This window comes from Canis lupus, chromosome 13, assembly GCF_048164855.1.
Source record: "Canis lupus baileyi chromosome 13, mCanLup2.hap1, whole genome shotgun sequence".
Classification (NCBI taxonomy): Eukaryota; Metazoa; Chordata; class Mammalia; order Carnivora; family Canidae; genus Canis; species Canis lupus.
This window is the reverse complement of record NC_132850.1, coordinates 4,022,508-4,044,359: the sequence shown is the minus strand read 5'-3', so window position 1 is coordinate 4,044,359 and position 21,852 is coordinate 4,022,508. Positions and strand designations below refer to the sequence as shown.

The 21,852-nt window shown below is 41.0% G+C and overlaps 1 protein-coding gene across 2 annotated transcripts in view; it reads left to right on the top strand.

The window, feature by feature from the left end:
* Positions 1-3,255: 3,255 nt before the first annotated feature.
* Positions 3,256-21,852, top strand: part of ZMPSTE24 (zinc metallopeptidase STE24) — a 38,736-nt gene continuing 20,139 nt past the window's right edge. For both annotated transcript variants that reach the window (XM_072771740.1, XM_072771741.1), the window contains exons 1-7: positions 3,256-3,549; positions 5,848-5,994; positions 11,120-11,206; positions 13,172-13,288; positions 13,926-14,078; positions 15,331-15,472; positions 21,211-21,395. In XM_072771740.1, the coding sequence (XP_072627841.1) occupies positions 3,433-3,549; positions 5,848-5,994; positions 11,120-11,206; positions 13,172-13,288; positions 13,926-14,078; positions 15,331-15,472; positions 21,211-21,395 (948 nt within the window). In that variant the 5' untranslated portion in view covers positions 3,256-3,432. The remainder of the gene's footprint in view (positions 3,550-5,847; positions 5,995-11,119; positions 11,207-13,171; positions 13,289-13,925; positions 14,079-15,330; positions 15,473-21,210; positions 21,396-21,852) is intronic.

Sequence of the window (21,852 nt, the reverse complement as noted above, 5' to 3'; positions counted from 1 at the left end):
TGTATCCCCCCTCTCCCTGCTTTTTCTGCACAGCACCTATCTTCCTATTATCTATCTTCCCCTCCCTTTACCTCTGCCTACTAAGAATGTAAGCTTTAGGGGAGAAAGAGGTTTTGTCTAATTCGCTGCTATATCCCAGGCATCCAGAACAATGCCTGGCACTTAGCAGATATTCCATCTTCACCGAATGAATGAGTGAATTCCAGTCTTCACACTTAGAAACCCTTTATCAGCTTCCTGTTCTCCTATGTCTTCAGACACATGGTGACAGATCAACACTATGATGTGGTTCTCCCAAGTATGGGGAGCTAGTAGCTAGTCTTCATAGGGTACTTGTTTAGAGCCAGATACGTAACTAAAAACTACACGATTTTTGTGTAGTTTGTTCCTCACCATAGGAGGTGGTAAGTACTATTATTCTCAGTTTGCTGATGAGAAACTGATGCACAGAGAGATTAGGTAACTTGCTAATATGTGGTGCAACCTTGACTGGCACTCAACCAGCTTAATCTAAATCTGTGCTCTTAGCCACAAAGTTTGGTTGGCAGGAGTTTCTCTGAGGCTTTTGGACAAACTGCAGCAGGATGGAGCTGAATGAATCCAGACAGATGAAGACAAAAACAAAAAAAACAAAAAAAAACAAAAAAAAAACAAAGAGGGTATGGCAATGACAGCCCAGCCCAAGGGAGAAAGCATTTTGAAAAAGTGTTTATCTCCTCATATTTTAAAGTTGATACCTAAAAGTCTTCATCATAGGGGTATCTGAGAGTAGCTGAGTCTGTTAAGCCTCCAACTCTCCATTTCAGCTCAGGTCAGGACCTCAGGGTTGTGAGATAGTGCCCTGCTGGGTGTGAACCTGCTTGGGATTCTCTCTCTCCCTCTCCCTCTTCTCTGCCCCCCTGTCCAACTCCTGCACACTCTTGTATGTATGGGCGCTCTTTCTGTAAAAATAAAAAGTTTTCATCATAAATTTAAATAGTTGCAATCAATGTAAACTCTGACAAGCTGTAAATAAGGACAATGTAAGATAAAACTATTAAATCACTTTTTATAACATATCGAACAGATTCTACATAACAATGACTGACCATCATCATCCATTTAAAATTACACAAGTGAAAAAAAATAAAATAAAATTACACAAATGAGCTCTTTAACATTCACCGAATGAATTTCGGTGAACAATATTCGGTGAATTGAATATTTTATCATCCCTAAATTATATTTGTGTTCTACTCCCCCATAAAATGGTATCCAAAGGTAATAATTTTTATGTTTCAAAAACCTTTTGTTGATCACTTACTCGAGATAAAATATAGGTTAAGGGAATTAAATTTTTTCCCCTGTAATTGCATAGCTCTATGTATTAGAATTCTTCCAAGTTGAGTAATCATTACAATTATCTTTAATATACAGCCACTCTTTAAAATGACACGATTATAAATTTTGATGATACATAAATATAAAAGGTAAAATTCTACTGGAAATGCATCTCTCAGTGAGATGGATGGGGTTTCCCCACTAATTAATGCATGTATCTAAATGACTATTTCTTGCTGCTACATTAACAGGGTTCAGTTTCAATTTTCTCTTTTCATAGATGCAGTGCCAAGAAATACTACTCACATAGATAGATGGGTATGCTGGTAATTTTGTTTAGAAATGTCAATCAATTTTTTGGTTTCCTTCTGAGTGATATGCCAAAAGTCAAATAGTGCTCCTTCCTCAGCTGACATTTCAATTAGGTCTATTACTAATTCTACTGAAGGCAAAAAAAACAAAAAACAAAACTGAAACAATCTGTCTAGCAAAAGAATTTGTTATCCTGTCATTTGAGTCCTTCACTTTCTCAAGTGATTTTTAAAATTATACTGATTACTTTCTCTTAGAGGCATTTAGGAAGAGTTGGGGACTTGGAGACATTAATTTCAACACATCTTTAGCATTACAATATTACTGTAATTTAAATATATTTTAGTTGCAGCTGCATATTTAGCTCAATTTATTGTAAATAATAATTATGCAAATTAGCAAAGCCAGTCTCTCGACAAACCAATTAACCAAATTAGACTTTTCTGTGGTGAGAAAAGAAATTTCCCTTTTCAAGTCAAATGAACGCCTTAACAGCCATTCCAAGGTGACTCCATTTCACTTCTCCATTCCAAGATATACAGGGCACTGAGCTTTGACAGGAGTTTGTCCTTGGAGAAAGGAAGGCCCTTTCAGCTCAGGTGTTTTTACTTTTTTTAAAGATTTTATTTAATTATTCATGAGAGACACAGAGGCAGAGACACAGGCAGAGAGAGAAGCAGGCTCCCTGCGGGGAGCCCAGTGGGGGACTCGATCCTGGGTCTCCAGGATCATGCCCTGGGCCTAAGGCAGATGCTCAACCGCTGAGCCACCTGGGCTGCCCAGGTGTTTGTATGTATATATGTATCAATGTATTTATTTATTTATAAAGATTTTTCTTATTTATTCATGAGACACACGCACACACAGAGGCAGAGGGAGAAGCAGGCTCCAAGCAGGGAGCCCGACGTGGGGCTCGATCCTGTGACCCCGGGGTCACACCCTGGGCGGAAGGCAGACGCTCAACCGCTGAGCCAGGTGTTCTTAATCTATGCTTTCCTTGCTTTGCTCTAGAGCAGACTCTGGGGCAAAAATCTCCCATCTGCCTTCACACGGGGTGGAAGAGGCAAAGCCTTTTTTTTTTTTTTTTTAAGATTTTATGGATTTATTTGGCAGAGTGCACAGGCAGGGGGAGAAGCAGGCTCCCCGCAGGGCGGAGAGCCCGAGCTGGGCTCGACCCCAGGCTCTGGGGGCAGGGCAGAGCCGCAGGAGACTCCGGCAGGCCTGCGCTCAGAGCACCCGCACGGGCACGCGCCGCGCCCTCTCCCCGGGCCCGCCCTCGGGGCCCCGGGCAGTTCCCAGGAGCCGAGCCCCTCACCCCGCGGGCAGCGGCGGCGGCGCAGCCTGGGCCCCCGTCGCACCCCGACGGAGGGAGGAAGCCCTCGGGGCTCCGCCGCGCTGCGGCAGCCGGGACCGAGGCTAGAACCCTCGGCGGGAGCCCGGCGCGCCCAGCGGGAAGCGGAAGGACCGCGGGCGCCGCGCAGCCCAGCGAGAGCCGAGCGGGCGCCGCCGGAAGCCGGAACTCGGCGGAAGCGGCCCGCGCGCCTCGGGCCGGAAGTGGGGAAGGCGCGATTGTCCTTTTCCGGCAGCAAGGAGGCGGCCCCGGGGGCGTCGCCATGGGGAAGACTGTTGGTGTAACACTGCGGGCTGCGCGGAGGGGGTGGGATGGAGGCGGGGGCCGGTGTGGGGGCGCTCGGAAGGGACGGATATCGCGGTGGCACTGCGGGCACGGCGTGAGGCGACGCGTGTCGCGGAGGCACGGCTGCGCGCCGCGGGAGCCGGCGGAACCGGGCGGCCGCGGGGATGTGGGCGTCGCTGGACGCGGTGTGGGAGATGCCGGCGGAGAAGCGTATCTTCGGGGCCGTGCTGCTCTTCTCCTGGACCGTGTACCTTTGGGAGACCTTCCTGGCCCAGCGGCAGGTGAGCCTAGGCGGGGCCCACCTGGGCCCGACACCTGGTCAGCCCCGGTCCCGCCGCGCCCCCGGGGGCTCCCCCCGCGAGGCCTCGTGACCCGGCCGCGTCCCGGAGGGCGTGTGGGGCAGCTGGGAGCTCCTCGGCGCCGCGAGCCTGGGACCCCGGCCGCTTGGGGCCCGGTGAAGGGGAAGGCAGGGCCGCCGCTGGGTCGGACGCGCCCGGCCTGGCCCGCAGCGCCCCCGGGATCCTCGGGCCCGGACCTACCTCCCGTCTGTGGCCGCGGCCCGTGTGCCTCCAGAAGCACAATTTTTAGAATCCCAACTTCCTCATGACCTTTGTGTCATCACGCTCCACCACGGGCTTAGGAAACCATTTTCTGAAAATAAAGACTTCACAGCCCTTCCTGGACTTTTTTTTTTTTTTTTTAAACCGTATACAGTATGATATTTTGCCCAAAGAGCAATAGCCTCATTTTTTTTTCTTAAAAAGTCTTTATATTGTTGTTTAGACGATTACAATTGTAGAAAGTAGGAAGTGAACGTGACTAACAGTTTTTTCTGGAGGTGATCATAATGAACAGCCCCCTGGATTAGAGAGCTGACCTTTTTTCTTTTTTATAAGATTTTATTTATTTAGTCATGAGACAGAGAGAGAGAGAGGCAGAGATACAGGCAGAGGGAGAGGCAGGCTCCGTGCAGGGAGCCCGATGGTGGGACTCGATCCCGGGACCCTGGGGTCACGCCCTGGGCCGAAGGCAGGTGTTCAGCCACAGAGCCACCCGGCCCTCCCGAGAGCTGAACTTTTAAATGAGAGATTTTAAGTTTTGTCTGTCTCTCACTGCTGATTCGCTTTACCTACACTCTTGTATGTTGTCGTTGAATTGTGTCAACCATGATGGTTATTTATGAGAACCATTCTCTTTTTAACTGCTGGAACTCTTTTTCTTGAGCATTACAGCCATTTTCCTCTGCAAATTTCTTCTCAGATTACATCCTGCGTGAATCTTTAAATGGAAATTTTTAGTACTTCATCAGTGTCAGAGTGGCATCTCGATCTCTTTTATTTTATTTTTTTCAGATTTTATTTATTCATGAGAAATACAAAAAGGGGGGGGCAGAGACACAGGCAGGGGGAAAAGTAGGCTTCACGCGGGGAGCCCATCGTGGGACTCGATCCCGGGTCTCCAGGATCACATCCCTGGACCAAAGACGGTGCTAAACTGCTGAGCCACTGGGGCTGCCCTGGATCTCTTCTTTTAGTCCAGAGTCTTTATTTACTTATTTTTAAATAATCATTTGAGTCATCTTGTCTTTTTTTTTTTTTTTTTTTTTTTTAAGTAATCTCTATGTCTAACATGGGGCTGGAACTCAGGACCCCACGATCAAAAGTCGCATGCCCTCCCAACTGAGCCAGCCAGGTGCCCCTAGCCCAGGTGCAGAGCACTAGGTTCTTTGACAGATCTCTTTGGCTAGCTTCATTAGTTCAGTAGAGAAGATCCTTTGCGTAAAAGAAACAGGTATATACTGTCTAAATGGGGGATGGGGTATTGAACACCTATCTTTTTTTTTTTTCCACCTATCTGTCTTTAATGATAAACCCCATTACAGTAACTACTTTTCAATAATGTCTCCTTTACTCAGTGATGGTTTAATGTAATGCCTTTTGTTGAGGATTTGGTAAGGTGCCCAACAATATATAGAGAAGCCATGTGTCATAAAACCATTATAGGAGATGCCGTCCATTATATTAGTTTCTGTGCCCTGTATTAGGTTCCATGGGGTGAAATTACCATTTAGAATTTGGGGTAATAATAAAGTTTGTCTTTCTTGAAGACCTGATCGGTTTCTATTTGTCAGTCCTCAAATTTCCTGTAATTTGGTTTCTAGGACCAGGTTTAATAATGAGCCACAATACTTACAGCTAGCATATTTGCTTTCTTCTCCTTTCCATGAATTTGTTTTCTAAATCTTACAGGACGTATGTTTTATTTGGAGTGAGTGGTGCCCTTTGTGATGTACAGTTTTGGTTTACATATGCAGACTGAAGTATGATGACAACCCTGATTTTAATTTTACCTAGTCAGCCAGCTTCGTCTTCTCTTGTTCTGCTTTTATTTTGCTGAATCAATTGTTTTAGTGGTCAATGCACTTGATCAAATGCAATATTTGTGTATCTATAAAGCAAATTCAGTAGGCTTAAGTGACAATAAATGCTATAAACCACTCAATATCTGAACATAACTACTGTAATAAAAAAAATTAGTTGGTTTGACTGTCTCAGAGTGTTTTCTTCAAAATATTTCAGAGACGGATCTATAAAACAACAACTCGTGTGCCACCGGAGTTAGGACAGATCATGGATTCAGAAACCTTTGAGAAGTCCCGACTGTATCAGCTGGATAAAAGTACTTTCAGCTTCTGGTCAGGACTCTATTCAGAGATTGAAGGCACTGTGAGTAATTTACTTCTTAGAGACACAATCCATCAAATTGTTTAATACTTTGTGGGATCCCTGGGTGGCGCAGCGGTTTAGCGCCTGCCTTTGGCCCAGGGCGTGATCCTGGAGACCCGGGATCGAATCCCACGTTGGGCTGCCGGTGCATGGAGCCTGCTTCTCCCTCTGCCAGTCTCTCTCTCTCTCTCTCTCTCTCTCTCTCTCTCTGTGACTATCATAAGTAAATAAAAATTTAAAAAAAAAGATTAAAAAAAGTTTAATACTTTGTAATATTTGTTTTCATCTTGTATTTTTGTTACACAAAAGAAGGTACCTTATCTACAAATCCCAGAATGCTTTCTTAACCTTTTTTGTCAATAGTAATGGATGTAGAGCAAAAGAGGCTGAAATATAATTGTTAGTAAGTTGAAAACTGTGCAATTACTGTCATAGGTCAGGTGTGAAAAACAACCTTATATTGTTAAGTTATTATTATAGCAGTCCCTCCTTCTTGCTTCTTTTTTTTAAGGTGTATTTATTTGAGGGGCCCCTGGATGGCCTAATCACTTAAGCATCTGCCTTTCAGTGGGGTCATGATCTCATGGTCCTCAGATTGAGCCCTGCATAGGGCTCCCTGCCCAGCAGGGAGCCTGCTTCTCTCTCTCTCCCTTTTTCTGTTCCTCCCCCTGATCATGCGCGCGCGCGCGCTCTCTCTCTCTCTCTCTCAAATAAATAAATCTTTTAAAAAAAAGATTTTAGAAGCAGACTTCCCACCAAGCAGGGAGCCTGATGCGGGCTCAATCCCAGGACCTCAGTGTCAGGACCTGAGCCAAAAGCAGACACTTAACTGACTGAGCCACCCAGGTGCCCCTTCCTGCCTCTAGCTTAACCCTGTCTTCCACATTGCAGTCAAAGGAATCCTGAAGGACAATTCGGATCATGTTATTCTCCTATATAAAAGCTATGATTGGCTCACTGTTTCCTTCAGGGTGAAGCCCATATTTCTTGGGCTTTTTGAGGTCCTTTTTAACCTAGCCATTACTTACTTCAGCTTCATCTTTTTTTCCCTTTCCCCAAATTCTTTCCCCTTCTTTTTGTCCACCTCATACCCAGCTTGATTTCCTGTGACTTTGGGTCTTTTCATACGCTGGTATCTGCCAGGGGCGCCCACCTCTTCAAGTCCACTCTCGCTAGAAGCTGATTAATCCCAACTCCTCCCATTAGGTTCCAGCTGAGACGTCATGTTTTCTAAGAATCAGTTTGAAACTTTCCCTGTCCCTCAGGACTGGACAGGGTAGCATCTTATCATTATTCCTATCAGAGTACTTATCACATTGTATTGAATTTTCCTGTTTAGTTGACAGACTTAGAGTTCCTTAAAGAAAGGATACTTTAAGGTTTTGTAGTCTTTTGGTACCTAGTGCCTGGTATAAAAATAAGCACATGATTCATATTAATTGAATGAAACAAGTGGCAGATCATTTTTACCTAGTAAAACAGACCCAGGCTAACCCCCATGCTAAAAGAAGAAAGGCTGTATAGTGTAGAGCAGTGTTTCTTAGTCTTTTTTTCATGATCCCCTCTGGCCACCGGCCCTGTATATTTTTAGACATTTTTTTTAAGTGGGCTCTGTGCCCAACATGGGGCTTGAACTCACGACCCTGAGATTAAGAGTTGCATGCTCCACCAACTGAGCCAACCGGGTACCCCTAGACATTTTTTCCTTAATCACCCTTCCATGAAATTTTAGTACCACAGATAGATTGTATATCTGTGTCTGTACTATATGTATGTGTATCTGTGCTTTATAAATGAAGATTTTTTTCCTTTCCCCAAAACCAGTTCTTGGTTTTCCACCTCCATGAACAATTGAAACTGCATGGTACAGAGGTTAAGAGCAGACTCTGAACTGAGGTGGCTTGAGTTTGAGTCTCAGCTCTATCATACCAGCTATGGGACCTCGAACATGTCACTGATTCCATGCCTCAGTTTTCTCATCTGTTAAAATTGTGTGGTAATAATATTTCCTCATTCATAGTGTTGTTGAGAGGATTAAATGAGTTAATATATGTAAGATGATTAGAATAGTGCTTGATCATTGTAAGTGCTCTATAAGTGTTGGCTGTTATTATTTTTATCATCATGATCATGATTATCATCATTTTTCCTCCAGAACTCTCTTAGATCTCCTGGTACCACCAAGAGAAAGATTTCTATTTTTTTTTTTTGAGAAATATTTCTAAATTGAAAATAGATGAGATTAGCTACCACAACTATTTTATCAGTTAAAGAAACTAACTGTTCGTAGCTTTAAGTGATGTCTAGCTAGTCACAAAAATTTTTTTTTAAATATTTATTTTTTTTTAAATTTTTATTTATTTATGATAGTCACAGAGAGAGAGAGAGAGAGAGAGAGAGGGGCAGAGACATAGGCAGAGGGAGAAGCAGGCTCCATGCACCGGGAGCCCGACGTGGGATTCGATCCCGGGTCTCCAGGATCGCGCCCTGGGCCAAAGGCAGGCGCCAAACCGCTGCGCCACCCAGGGATCCCTCACAAAATTTTCCTTGGCAATTATGGACTAGTGTGGTTGGAACCAAATAATATTTCCCATTGCCTCAGGATGATGGAAAAGTAGCAGAGAGTTAAGAAAAATTAAATCTTGGTATTTTAGAAAAATTAGTAAACAGTCTGAAAAACAAAATTGCAGGACACCTGCGTGGCTCAGAGGTTGAGCGTCTACCTTCGGCTCAGGGTGTGATCCTGGGGTCTCAGGATCAAGTCCCACATTGCCTTCATGGAGCCTGCTTCTCCCTCTGCCTGTGTCTCTGCCTCGCGCTCTCTGTGTCTGTTATGAATTAATGAATAAAATCTTAAAAAAAAGAAAAACAAAATTGCTTTTGTTTTGGGATACTTAATGATTTCTAGTAATTATTCTTTTCAATGTTGATTTTTTAATTATATTTTTACTAGTCAAAGCCTGGTTTAGTTACTGAGACATTAAAGATTAGTATTGAAACCTGATGTTTTTCAACGAAGCCAGGAAAAGTAGCTTTATTATGGATCATATTTGGCTTTGGTTAATTTATCTGAAACATTTCTCTTTTTTTCTTTTTATTTATTTATTTATTCCTGGAGTCCTAGGATCAAGTCCTTATCGGGACTATGCTGTGGGACCCCTGTGGGGAACCCATTTTTCCCCTCTGCCTGTGTTTCTGCTTCTCTCTCTGTGTGTCTATCATGAATATTTAAATAAAATCTTAAAACACTGTAGGCAAAAAGCTGATGATAATACCAAATAAAGTTACAAATCACCATCAAATCACCATGGATGGATCTAAAAATATGTAGAGTATAAAAAGCCAACTTGTAGAATAATAAGTACAATATGATACTATCATTTATATATAGTCTTAAAAAGCATATGTAAATCACTACAGAATTTATGGATAGATACATAAAAATGGAAAGTAGATTGGAAGTCTACCCATGAAATATAGTGCCAAAACTCCTCACAACCCCAAGGAACTGTATGTGAACCAATGAAAATACTGTGCTTCTAACCAAGGAGTGTGATGGATTGTTGTGTTCTTGAGCCTCCACAGAAAAGAAAAAAGAAAAATAAATTGATTCCTCTTGAGTTCCATAAACTTTTTTTTTTTTTAAGATTTTATTTATTCACTTGAGAGAGAGAGAGAGAGGCAGACACACAGGCAGAGGGAGAAGCAGGCTCCGTGCAAGGAGCCTGATGTGGAACTCCATCCAGGACTCCAGGATCACGCCCTGGGCCAAAGGCAAGTGCTCAACCACTGGCCCCCCAGGCGTCCCAAGTTCCATAAACTTAATATCTGTTGTGGGAAGATGTGTTTTGTAAGCACATATTCTTTTTAGATTTTAAGACCAGTTCACCCATTCAAATGTCATGGTGATTTGGTGAATATCTTTATTCACTTTATCTGCCCAAGACAAAGGGTAGTGCCGAGAAGGGTGCCTCCTACGAAACTCTGACTCCTACCTAAGGATTCCTTACCTGGGGAAAGCACAGATATCCCGTTCTGTCCCTTAGCTTGGAAAGTGGACCTGACTCTCCACTTAAGCAGATACTAATACTTTGTTCTGATTGAAGGGGGAAACTTTTCAAGGAAAGCCACTTAGGAAGCCACATAGCCTGGTTCAAATCCCATTTATGTCACTCATCAGGTGTGGGATTCTGGACAAATTGGTTACCTTTTCTCTTTAAGTTCTTTTTTTTTTTTTAAATATATTTTATTTATTTATTCATGAGAGACAGAGAGAGAGAGGCAGAGACACAGGCAGAGGGAGAAGCAGGCTCCATGCAGGGAGCCCGACGTGGGACTCGATCCCAGGTCTCCAGGATCAGGCCCTGGGCTGAAGGCAGACGCTTAACCGCTGAGCCACCCAGGGATCCCCCAGCTTTAAGCTCTTGATTCATAAAACCCTTGTTGTGGTCTTTGGCATTTTTTTTCCTCTTACAGCTCTATAGAGAGATAATTTACATACCATATTAGTTTATCTGAATGAAATGGATAGGTAAAAATCTTTACTGGTCTAAACTTAGTATCTCAGTTGGTTTGTATTCATCTAAATGCATAGTTTACCTTAAATAAGATAGGTCTCTTTTCTATCTTTTTTAAAAAAGATTTATTTATGTATTTGAGAGGGAGAGAGAGAGAAAGAGCAGGAGTGGGGTGAGGGGCAGAGGAAGCAGCAGACTGCCTGCTGAGCAGGAAGTCTGATGTGGGGCTTGATCCCAGGATTCTTGAGATCATAACCTGAGCTGAAGGCAGACGGTTAACCCACTGAGCCACCCAGGTGCCCCTCTTTTTTTCTTTAGAGATAATTATTTTGTCCTTTTTTTTTTTTTTTTTTTTTAATTTTTATTTATTTATGATAGTCACAGAGAGAGAGAGAGGCGCAGAGACACAGGCAGAGGGAGAAGCAGGCTCCATGCACCGGGAGCCCGATGTGGGATTCGATCCCGGGTCTCCAGGATCGCGCCCTGGGCCAAAGGCAGGCGCCAAACCGCTGCGCCACCCAGGGATCCCCTTTTTTTCTTTATAAAATGCTCTCACCTGATAGTTTCTAGTCTGTTCAAATGTAACCAAAATATGTCTTGTTTTATAGCTTATTCTTCTTTTTGGAGGAATTCCTTATCTCTGGAGACTTTCTGGACGGTTCTGTGGCTATGCTGGCTTTGGAACAGAATATGAGGTATGTTATTCATCGAGAGTCTTTTGGCGTGGCCAGCTTTATATGAAAGTTAATTTTTTGACTCTGTCTTTAGGCTTCTCTGTACAGTCCTTGTCCACGTATGCTCTGTTACGATAATGCTAGTTATTGTAGCAAACTCCAGAATTCCAATGGCTTATCACAATAGTTCATTTCTCAATTACATAATAGCCTAGTTGAGGATTTTTGGTCAGCAGGTGACATTCTTCTATGTAGGAAGCCAGGGACCTGGTCTCTTTTCATCTAATTGGCTCTGCCATCCCCCAAGTGCCCCAGAGTTCTCTGCATCCAACAGCCAAAGGGAATGAGAAGGTGGAGAAAGTACACCCTCTTCTTAACTCCTTTGTCTCTGATGAAGTGTCCTTTGGATTCACATTTTGTTGGCACACTGGTCATTTAATCTCAGGTGTAAAGGAACTAGGAAATGGTAGTCTCTGATTAGGCAACTATTTCTCAGGGACAACCCCTTGCAGTGAAAGGGGAAGCATGAATTTTGCTAAACTCACTAAACAGATAGTCTTGTGCCATATGCACGTAGCAGATACTTCAAACATGGACAGAGAGTATATCTTCTAGAATCTCCATGGAGCTGCTGTGTCTAGCTATACAATGGAATATTCTAGAGTCTTTAATGATGAAAAAATAGATATAGATATGGAAGGATTTTTATAAGATGTTTAGTGAGAAAAGCAAGTATTCACACAATCAGTACAGTACAATTGCATTTTTGGAAGATGGGATTCTGATTCATTAGTTTTGAGGAAGGTCCTAGAATCTGTTTTTAATTTTTTTCCCATTTCCTGTTTGGGAACAGTGCCAAAATAAACCACCCTGCATGTTATAGCCAGACAAATCTTCCTTTCTCCTTCACTCTCCCTTCTTCCCTTCTTTCTGTGTTTAGAAACTTATATTGACTGAATCTTGTTACCAAATCAAATGTGTTTTGGTGATGTGTGGCATATTCACACTTACCTTAAAAGCATTACATTTTATACCATGTGGTAAGAGGGTGAGGAGAGAGCAGAGATTCTGTTTGCCGCATCACTCTTTCTCTGTCCCCCACCTCCCTCCGCACTCAGGTGCCCTTTTCCTCCACTGTCCTAGGGAAAATTTGGAAGAGAGATGAAGCAGTTCTTGGCTTTTGATTTCCCAACAATCTATAGTGAAGGCACTTAAAGTAGTTCTTTTTTTTAAAAAAAGATTTTATTTATTTATTCCTGAGAGACACAGAGAGAGGCAGAGACAGAGGCAGAGAGAGAAGCAGGCTCCATGCAGGGAGCCCTATGTGGGACTCAAGTCCTGGGACTCCAGGATCATGCCCTGAGTTGAAGGCAGGCGCTAAACTGTTGAGCCACCCAGGCATTGTCCCACTTAAAGTAGTTCTTGAGAGTAATTTTCTCCGTTGGTGTTTGGCTTCTTGTGAAAACTTTAGCACACTCCACCCCACCTGTCCTAGCCTAGCTTTTTTGATGCTCTGGGATCAATATCTCTGCCTTGTCCCAAGGCCTCTCATCTTTTACTCTTCCTTTTACAGGGTACTCCATGCTTTCACAAATTGCAAGGAATTCCTTCTTTCTTTGTCTCTCTTGTCCCATTAATTTACCTCTTTCTTCAGAGTGGCATCCCGAGTCTCAGCCTTTTAAGCCTTGTTTGAATTCTGGAGCATACATGATTGTCCCTCATTTTTTAGTTCTTTTTTGTCTATATGGCTTCAGATAACTTTCACATAGTGCCTGTGTAATAAAAGAGAGATTGTTTTATTGCCGCCTCCTTGCAAGTAAACTCTGAAGGTAGAGATGATGTTGTTTTACCCATAGAATCAAGCACATTGCTGGAGATGTAGTATGTACCCAACGCCTGCTTGTTCATTTGTTTACTAATCATTCATTTGAAAAATGAATTAATATTACACTATAAAAACTGCTATTTTTTTCTTCTTGTGTTTAGATCACTCAGTCCTTGGTGTTTCTCTTGTTAGCTACACTTTTCAGTGCATTGACTGGTTTGCCATGGAGTCTTTATAATACTTTCGTGATAGAAGAAAAACATGGTTTCAATCAACAGGTAAACTAGAGAATACACATGTTCTCTTTTAAATATAAAGACTTTTGTTCTTTTTTTCCCCTCTGCTGGTAATAATTGAAACATAATTTACTATTTTTTTAAGATTTATTTATTTATTTATTTGAGAGAGCAGGGGGAAGGGGCAGAGGAAGAGGGAGAGAATCTTAAGCAGACCGTCACTGAATGCAGAGCCTGACTGGAGGCTGTATCCACGATCTTGAGATGATGACCTGAGCTGAAATCAAGAATCAGAGACTTAACTGACTGAGCCATCCAGGCGCCTCCATAATTTGCTATTTTAGAGCATGAATTAATTGAGGGAAAAGGAACTGCAGATACAATAAGGATCATAGCTTAAAGTCTTGCCGTAAATTCTTCTAGTACTAAAGTCTAGTGTTTTTCTGCTAACATTTAAATGGTATATTTTGAACTGTAAAATGCCAGACATTTACTAATTGTCTTAGGCTATCATATAATATAGACCCACTGCCTTTTAACCTAAAATTGCTTTTTTTAAAAAATTTTTAATTTTAATTTTAATTTTTTTTAAATTGCTTTAATAGTGTATCCTTTGTATTCATGTATTAGTTATTTTAAAAGCAATTTCTCAGTTTCTTGTGATGATCTTTTTTTTCAGACTTTGGGATTCTTCATGAAAGATGCAGTCAAGAAATTTATTGTGACTCAGTGCATTTTATTGCCTGTGTCTTCACTTCTACTTTACATTATTAAAATTGGGGGTGATTATTTTTTTATATATGCCTGGCTGTTCACATTAGTTGTTTCTCTGGTGAGTAGAATCTTTTTTTCATTTTCTTTTATAAAATTTCCTTGGCAAGATAACTGATTTAATCTTCATTAACATGTGGACAGTTCTTAAGAAGCAAATGCAATATAAATAAGTGGGCTTATAAATTTCCCTCTTGGTTTCTGTATTTGGGTACAGAAACAGGAGAGCTGACTCTGACCATAGATTTTCTTCTTATGCTGACTCAGATTCTAGAAACTCTTTGTTAATGATCCAGTTGTCAGGTAGTTTTGGGCTGTGCATTTGTGAGTTGTCACCAGAATGGATGACTAAGTTTGATTGATTAGTGACTCTACTGAGCTCCAGTGCCTAAAAAAATATCATGGATGTTTTGAAGAGAGACTAGATTTAAGAGGGACAAGAAAAAGAAAGCATAACCTTACCTGATTTTTTTTTTCTGCCCTCCTTCCCCTCCTCCTTTCTCCCTTCTTTACCCCTTCTTCTGTCTTCTGTTTTTCTCCCCTTTTTCCTACCCCCCTCCCTCCTTTGTCCCCTCACCACCACCACCCTCTTCGTTCCTCACGTCTTTGCTTCTTCTTTCTACTGTATTCTAAACCACTTCACAACACATGCACTACAACACAATGAAAACAACCTGTTCACAAGCCCCAGAAAGTAGCATCTATTACCTCTTCAGCTCCTCTGATGATAAAGTTTACTTTAGTCTGAATTGCCATGATGCTCACTGCTTCACTTTCCATTGGTGGGATCAAGCTCTGAAAATAGGTACTAGTTGGATTTACACACATCTGTGTGTGGCAGATGAAGTAAGGGGAAAGAGAACAGAGGAAATGCTGCAGAAATGCTTAAGGAAGTGCCATTTCAACCACAGAATAGTTATGCACTGCAGATAGTCAATTTTAGCAGACCACCCAAATAACATCACATAGTCAAACTCTAGTAATTATTTTCTAGCAAAGACTGTAGGTCTCTCAGGATTACTCTGAAAGGCAGGATTCCAAGTTATTATGGGCATGTGAAGTGTCAGAAATTCCCAAGATAATTTTGAGTGGACCATTTGACTTTTTGGTTATTACTGCACTGAGACTACTCACTTTGATTTAATTTAACAAACAAATATTGAGCATTTACTATCTGGTACTATTTGGGGCTGGGAATACCAGAGCAAATAAGGCCCATGTTCTCAAGGCTGGATCACATAGTTGTCTCAATATAGTCTATATAAATTGCAGTTTTTGAGGACAAATTCATAGGTTCTGAATTTATTTTTCAGGTGCTTGTCACGATCTATGCTGATTATATTGCCCCTTTATTTGACAAATTTACACCTCTGCCTGAGGGAAAGCTTAAACAAGAAATTGAAGTAATGGCAAAGAGTATTGACTTTCCTTTGACTAAGGTGTATGTTGTTGAAGGTAAGGCTACTGAGAGGTGAGGAAGTTTTATTCAAGTGTTTTGATTTGTTAGGATTTTGCATTTTGGTTTTTTAAGGTTCCTAGGAATTGATGACATAGTCCAGGGACAGAAACTGGTTGCCTGATACCTGTTCTTACCTGCAGCTCTATGTGGTTGGCTTTATAGTGTTGTTGGGCCAAGGCTTTTTTCACTCCTTGTTACATCATGTATATTAGGCTGAGTTATGTATTTCTATTATCTGCCTGGCTCCCTCAGGTAACTGAGTTGGACCTTTGCCTAATCAGGCACTAGTTTGGGGCCTCATAAATAAAACCAGTATTACTGGCTTTGTCTCATCCAGTAAAACTTTCAGTGTTCTGGAGGAGTCTGATTTCACTTGTACATTACCAAAAACAGTAGTACCTTTGAATATTTCAGATCAGTTATTCTCTGCTGTTTGATAATTGCTTTTGAGAGTTAAGCTATGTGTTAGCTTACATAAGACTACTAAAATCTCAAGCCCAAAAAGATGTAGAGTAAAACTGTTGTATGATACCATGACTTTCGGAATCTATAAATTAAAATCCATGTGAATGCCTGAAACTGGTTCTGCCTCTGCCACTTAGCAGCTGTAGGATCTTGGATGAATCCCTTCACCCCTCTAGGTTTGTTTTGCTTCCGCTAAACCATTGTTGGGCAAACATTTTCTGTAAAAGGCTAGTCAGTCAATATTTTAGGCTTTGTGGGCCACATGGTCTGTCTCTGTCACAACTCTTCAACCTTGCCATTATAGTTGGCAAGTTAGAGTACAGAAGCAGTCATAGATAATACACAAACAAATGACTATGGCTATGTTCTAATATAACTTAAAAAAAAAAGTGGCAGATTAGATTTGGCCTGCAAACCATACTTTGTCCATCCCTCCTCTAAATTAAAAAAAAAAAAAAATCACCAGTGAGAAACAGCTGTATTGGATGAAGGAGTAGAAACAAGTAATTATGGGGTCAGGGAGAACAGAGATGGCTACAATGGAAAAGAACAAATTAACAGCAACTAGAAGAGTATAGAAGTCTTAGGCAACCAGTGGCTTCTGAGGCTGTATTTCCCAGCTAATGGGATAGTTGGGACATTTCTCTGGGGGAAATGGTAGAAGAATGACAATTGCTGCTACTTTTTAGGCTCTGTGATCTCTACTCTTAGTAAACTAGAGGCACACTAATCAGTACAGTAGGACCATCTTTTAGCGTCTTTTAAGCAACTTTTACTAAGTTGCTTATCACTTAAGTTATAATCAGATAATATGAAATGACAGCTAATGATATCACAATGGAGTTAATTGGTAAGGTGTGTAATATATACTGTCATTGCCACGTGGTTTTAGATGAAATAGGGAAGGCTTTATGGAGAATTATAATATGAGCTAGTACTTTTTGGAATATCACGATTTGGCCTTTTTTTCCTCACTCCCGGCCATCTTGTGGGGCCGGCCTGCACCTAAGGCAGGAAGATAGTGGCTGCAAAGAAGATGAAAAAGCCACTGGAGTTGATCTACTTTGGGCTCCAAATCAGTATGAAAAGTGGGAAGTACGTGCCGGGGTACAAGCAAACTCTGAAAATGATTAGACATGACAAAGTGAAGCTAATCATCCTTGCCAGCAACTGCCAGCCTTGAGGGAATCTGAGATAGAGTATTGTGCTGTGTTGGCCAAAACTGTGTCCATCACTACAGTGGCATAATGGCAATAGTATTGAGTTGGCATAGAAAGTGGAAAGTACTGTGGAGTATGCACACTGGCTCTCATTGATCCAGGTGATTCTGATATATTAGAAGCATGCCAGAAAAGGCCAGTGAAAAGTGAGTCGTTTTTTATTTAATAAAATATTTTTTATTTAATAAAACTGACCAGAGATTGCTTTAAAAAAAAAAAAAGATTGGAGTAGGTACAGGGTAGCATTTCAGAGGTCAGGCTGTGAGGTCAGTAGGTTTGGGTTTGAATCCCAGTTTATCACAAATTACCTATGAGTTTGGCAACTTACCTTTACTAATCAGAAGTTTACTGATCCGTAATATAAGTTTTTGTTAATAATGGTAACAATCCTCAGAAGTATTTTGAATGCTCAAGTGTTGTTACTAAGAATAACAACGTACATTATGGATTTGTAAATTAATAGGGATATTGTAATGAAAAGCCAACATTCTTCTCTGAGAAAATATCAGATAGCAAGTATTGTGCAGAGAATGAAACTAATGTGATGTGATCAAGGACGGCTGGGTAGATATTTTATTTTTTTAAAGATTTTATTTATTTATTCATGAGAGACACAGAGAGAGGCAGAGACACAGGCAGAGGGAGAAGCAGGCTCCATGCAGGGAGCCTGACGTGGGACCGGATCCCGGGTCTCCAGGATCACACCCTGGGCTGAAGGTGGTGCTAAACTGCTGAGCCACTCGGGCTGCCCTGGGTAGATACTTTATATTGGGTCATTAGGCAACAGCTCTCTGAGCAAATGGATTTGAGCTGATACCTGAAGGAAGAAGCCATCCATGCCAAGATCAGTGGAAAGACCTTCTAGAGCTTTGTGTCTGTAAGAAACAAGTTCCAGTGTGGCTGTAGCCTAGTAGGAGAGTGTTATGACATGAAGTATGAGACAGACAAGAATTAGACCACATAGGCCTTTGCAAATCAGGATGAGAGTTTAGGTTTTATTGTAGTTTGGGGGAAAAAGCCATTGAAAATTTTAGTGACATGGTCTGGTTTGTAGTTTTTAAATATTGTGGGTTGCTGTATGGAGAAGAGATTGTAGTGGGAGGGCAAGAGTAGCAGCAGGGTGAAAAGTTAGGAGACAGTGGCAGTGGTCAGGAAGGAGATAGGGCAGCTTAGACTAGGACAGTAGTAATTTATGGAGAGAAGTCGATGCATTAGGGATATTGTTTTACAGGTAGAGTTGATGAAATTTACTCCTGTGAGGAATTGGGGAAAGGGGGACATTGAGGGTAATGACCTGGATTTTTGGCTTGAGCAGCTGGATAAATGGTAGTTTACTGATATAGGAAGACTGAGCGAAGAGCAGGTTTTGGGGAATTAAGTTCTGTTGGATGTTACATTTTGAGGTATCTATTGAACACCATATTAGAGTTCCTTAAACAGTGGTTAGCTCCAAGTATGCAGTAGAACCAACTCTGGCTGATTGAAGCTGGAAAATTCCTTATTTGACAATCTTTGATTCATAAGATCACCTTGAAAGTTAAGTTTACAAGCTTGGAAATGGGCTGTTCTCAGGGAGACGAGCTGAGAATCTCACCATAGAACCAGTCTGGTGAGGACCCTGCTGTTGCCTCCTGCTGTTGAATTCGGCAGTTTGTTCTCTTGACATCCCCTCCACCCTAATAGCACTCTTAGCATTGATTCCTCACTGCCTGCTTCTTTGCATAATTAGCTAGATCTTCTGAGTCCCCAGTGGGTATAGCTGATTAACTGAGCCAGGGCATGGGCTGGGTTCCAGGAGTGCTGGGGGCACAAGTATCTGGCCTTTTAGATTTCTCAGATGGGAAGCAGTCTACTACAGTACTTACATGATGAGAACTCTGAAAGGAGGATTCAGCACTGGACAGGAAAAAAAAAACAACATAAAAATATAAACAACAAATCTGCCATGTAGATATCCTTGTGGAGATGTAGAGATATCAGATAGGTAGCTGAATATATGTCTGGAGTTCTAGGGAGAGGTCAGGGCCAGAATATTGATAGGAAAGCATCTGGCACATAGATGGTGTTTAATGCCATGGATGGGGATCATTTAGAGAAGAGAAGGGGGATCAGGTTGGATTCAGCAAGGGAGGAAGAGCCAGTAGCAGAGGCTGAGGAGGAGAGACCATTGAGGTAGGAAGAAAGCCAGGAGAAAGTGGTAATTCTTTTGAGACAGGAGAAGGAAGTCTTTCCTGGAAGAAGTGGTCAGCTGTGTCAGATGTTGCTGAGAGGTGAAGGTAAGACGACATAAAACACATAAAAGACACAGAGGGCAATGCCTTACATTGGTTTTCAGAGTTCTCAAGTATATTACTTCATACCTCAAATGGAATCATCAACCTATTCAGTAAACATGCATTATTGAATATATATTACATGTCAGCCCAGTGATACAAAAAACTGATGGTCTAGGGCAGGGACCTTTAAGCTTTAGTGAGTGTAAGAATTTTCAGGAGGGTTTGCTAGAAGACAGATTCTTGGGCTCCCTGCTGAGGTATTTTAGTGTCTACCTTTAACAAGCACCCCCAGGTGATTTTGGTGTAGGTATTCCTTGGGCTATACTTTGAGAAATGTGGACCAGTGGGAGGTATTAAGCCATTAATTTTATTTTGTTTATAAGCTTACAGTCTGCCTACTTCCAAGCTGCCATAAGGCTGCTTTTAATAAATATTTGCATTTAAAAATTAGAATCAGAGAAGACAGACATGAGAGAGAAGTATGAGACCTCCAAATGATATATAGCTTTCCAGATGCTGAGGTCCTATACGACTGACAGAATTGGACCACATGTTTGGCATTTCTAGGTCATGAAATCAAAAAGGAAAAAACAATAAATAAGCTACTATTTATCAAAGTCTTCCTACATTCTAAACATACTGCCACACATACTACTACTCTATATGCAGAATATACTGCATCCTAAATATATTGCTAAACATACTTCATATTAGAAGTATGAGTGGTTACATGCTAATAACATGCTATTACATTTTGTATTTGTATCTCATCTTCTCAAGTGAAACATGTTTTGTCCTTTCTTTTAAAAAAGGTTTATAAGTAATAGTAGTAAGTTTATGGGTCAGGCAGTATATGAATTTATTTGCTTAGAATTTCTCATGTAAAAAAAAAAAAAAAAAAGAATTTCTCATGTAATCCTTAATCCAGCTCAGTGAGATGGACATTAGCTTCATGTGATAAACAGGTAAATCTTAAAGAAATTAAGGAAGTTTTTTTACATTTACCCAACTACTACATGGCAGAGCCAAGATTTAAACCCCAAGTCTGTTCTTAACCACATAGGTAGAACATTTAGAAAATAAAGAAAAATATAAAGAAGCAAATAAAAAATCAACCATAGTTGAGCTCCTGTTAGCCACATACTGTTAGGTATGGTTTTTTTTCCCAGTCTTTTTAAAAATAGCTTTAACTTTTTTCTCATTATAGAAGTAAGTGTACTTATTTTAAAAAGCCTGGAAAAGTATACAGGAGGGAACTAAAATCCTTAGTCCTAGAAGCCAATGCTAAACACCTCAATGTTTCGAAATATGTCTTCATAGGCTTGTGTTATGCTTTTCTATTTACATGTACTTTTTTTCATGACAATAATGGAACCTTATATACATGAAGTTTTATATCCTTTACAGTATATTGGTGAGCTTTTTCCTATCTTGTTAAGGTTCTTCGAAAAATATTGCTTTTTTTCTGGCTGTTTAAAATTCCATTTCACAGCGCTGCCATACTTTAATCATTCCACTACTGTTAGGTATTTAGACTTTACTTGTTTTCTAATTGCTATAAAGCTGCGATGAGCACAAACATTTGTTGGCAAGCCTGTAGGAAAACAGACACTCTCCACTGCAGGTGGTCATTTATGTTGATACAGTTTTCTTCAGGTATTAAACAGTTTGAAAATGTTAATGTCCTTTCCAGTAATGCAATTTCTAGGAGTCTCTCCAGAGGACCCAAAACTTTTTAATTATTTTCCATGCTTTGAACTGTCTTTTCCTTAGGATCTAAACGCTCTTCCCACAGCAATGCTTATTTTTATGGCTTCTTCAAGAACAAGCGAATAGTTTTGTTTGACACTCTACTAGAAGAGTATTCTGTTCTAAACAAAGACATCCTGGAGGAGTCTGGCATGGAACCCCGCAAAGATGGAGAAGGGGACAGTGAAGAAATAAAAGCTAAAGTTAAAGTGAGTTCTTCTTTTCCTAAGAGACTCTGGCTTAGTTTTTATAAAAAGTTCCTATGACAACTCAAAATAACATCAGTTTCTATGTAGTGAGTGAGTGGTAAATTCAAGGAGGCCATCAAATAAGAACCCCATGGCCCCTTTATAATTCTGGTATTTGGGAGAGATTATCACTATTATTACATGCTAACTGCCTCACGAGCTTTTATAGAATGTACACATGAAAATTGGAGGCATAAGATAGGAAAATTCTTATGATTAGAAGCTATCTTTAAAACAGGGGTGTTGTATATATTCCCTATGTTTATGTTCAGAGAATTCCCACAGCAGGATAAAGAGAAGATAAACATCTGATTTTTAGCTCATTGAGATACAGTAATGATAGGCTTTGACAATGGAGAGACTTGGATTTGAATCCTGGTTCTGTCATTTAGTAGCTGTGTGTCCTTGGGTACACTAT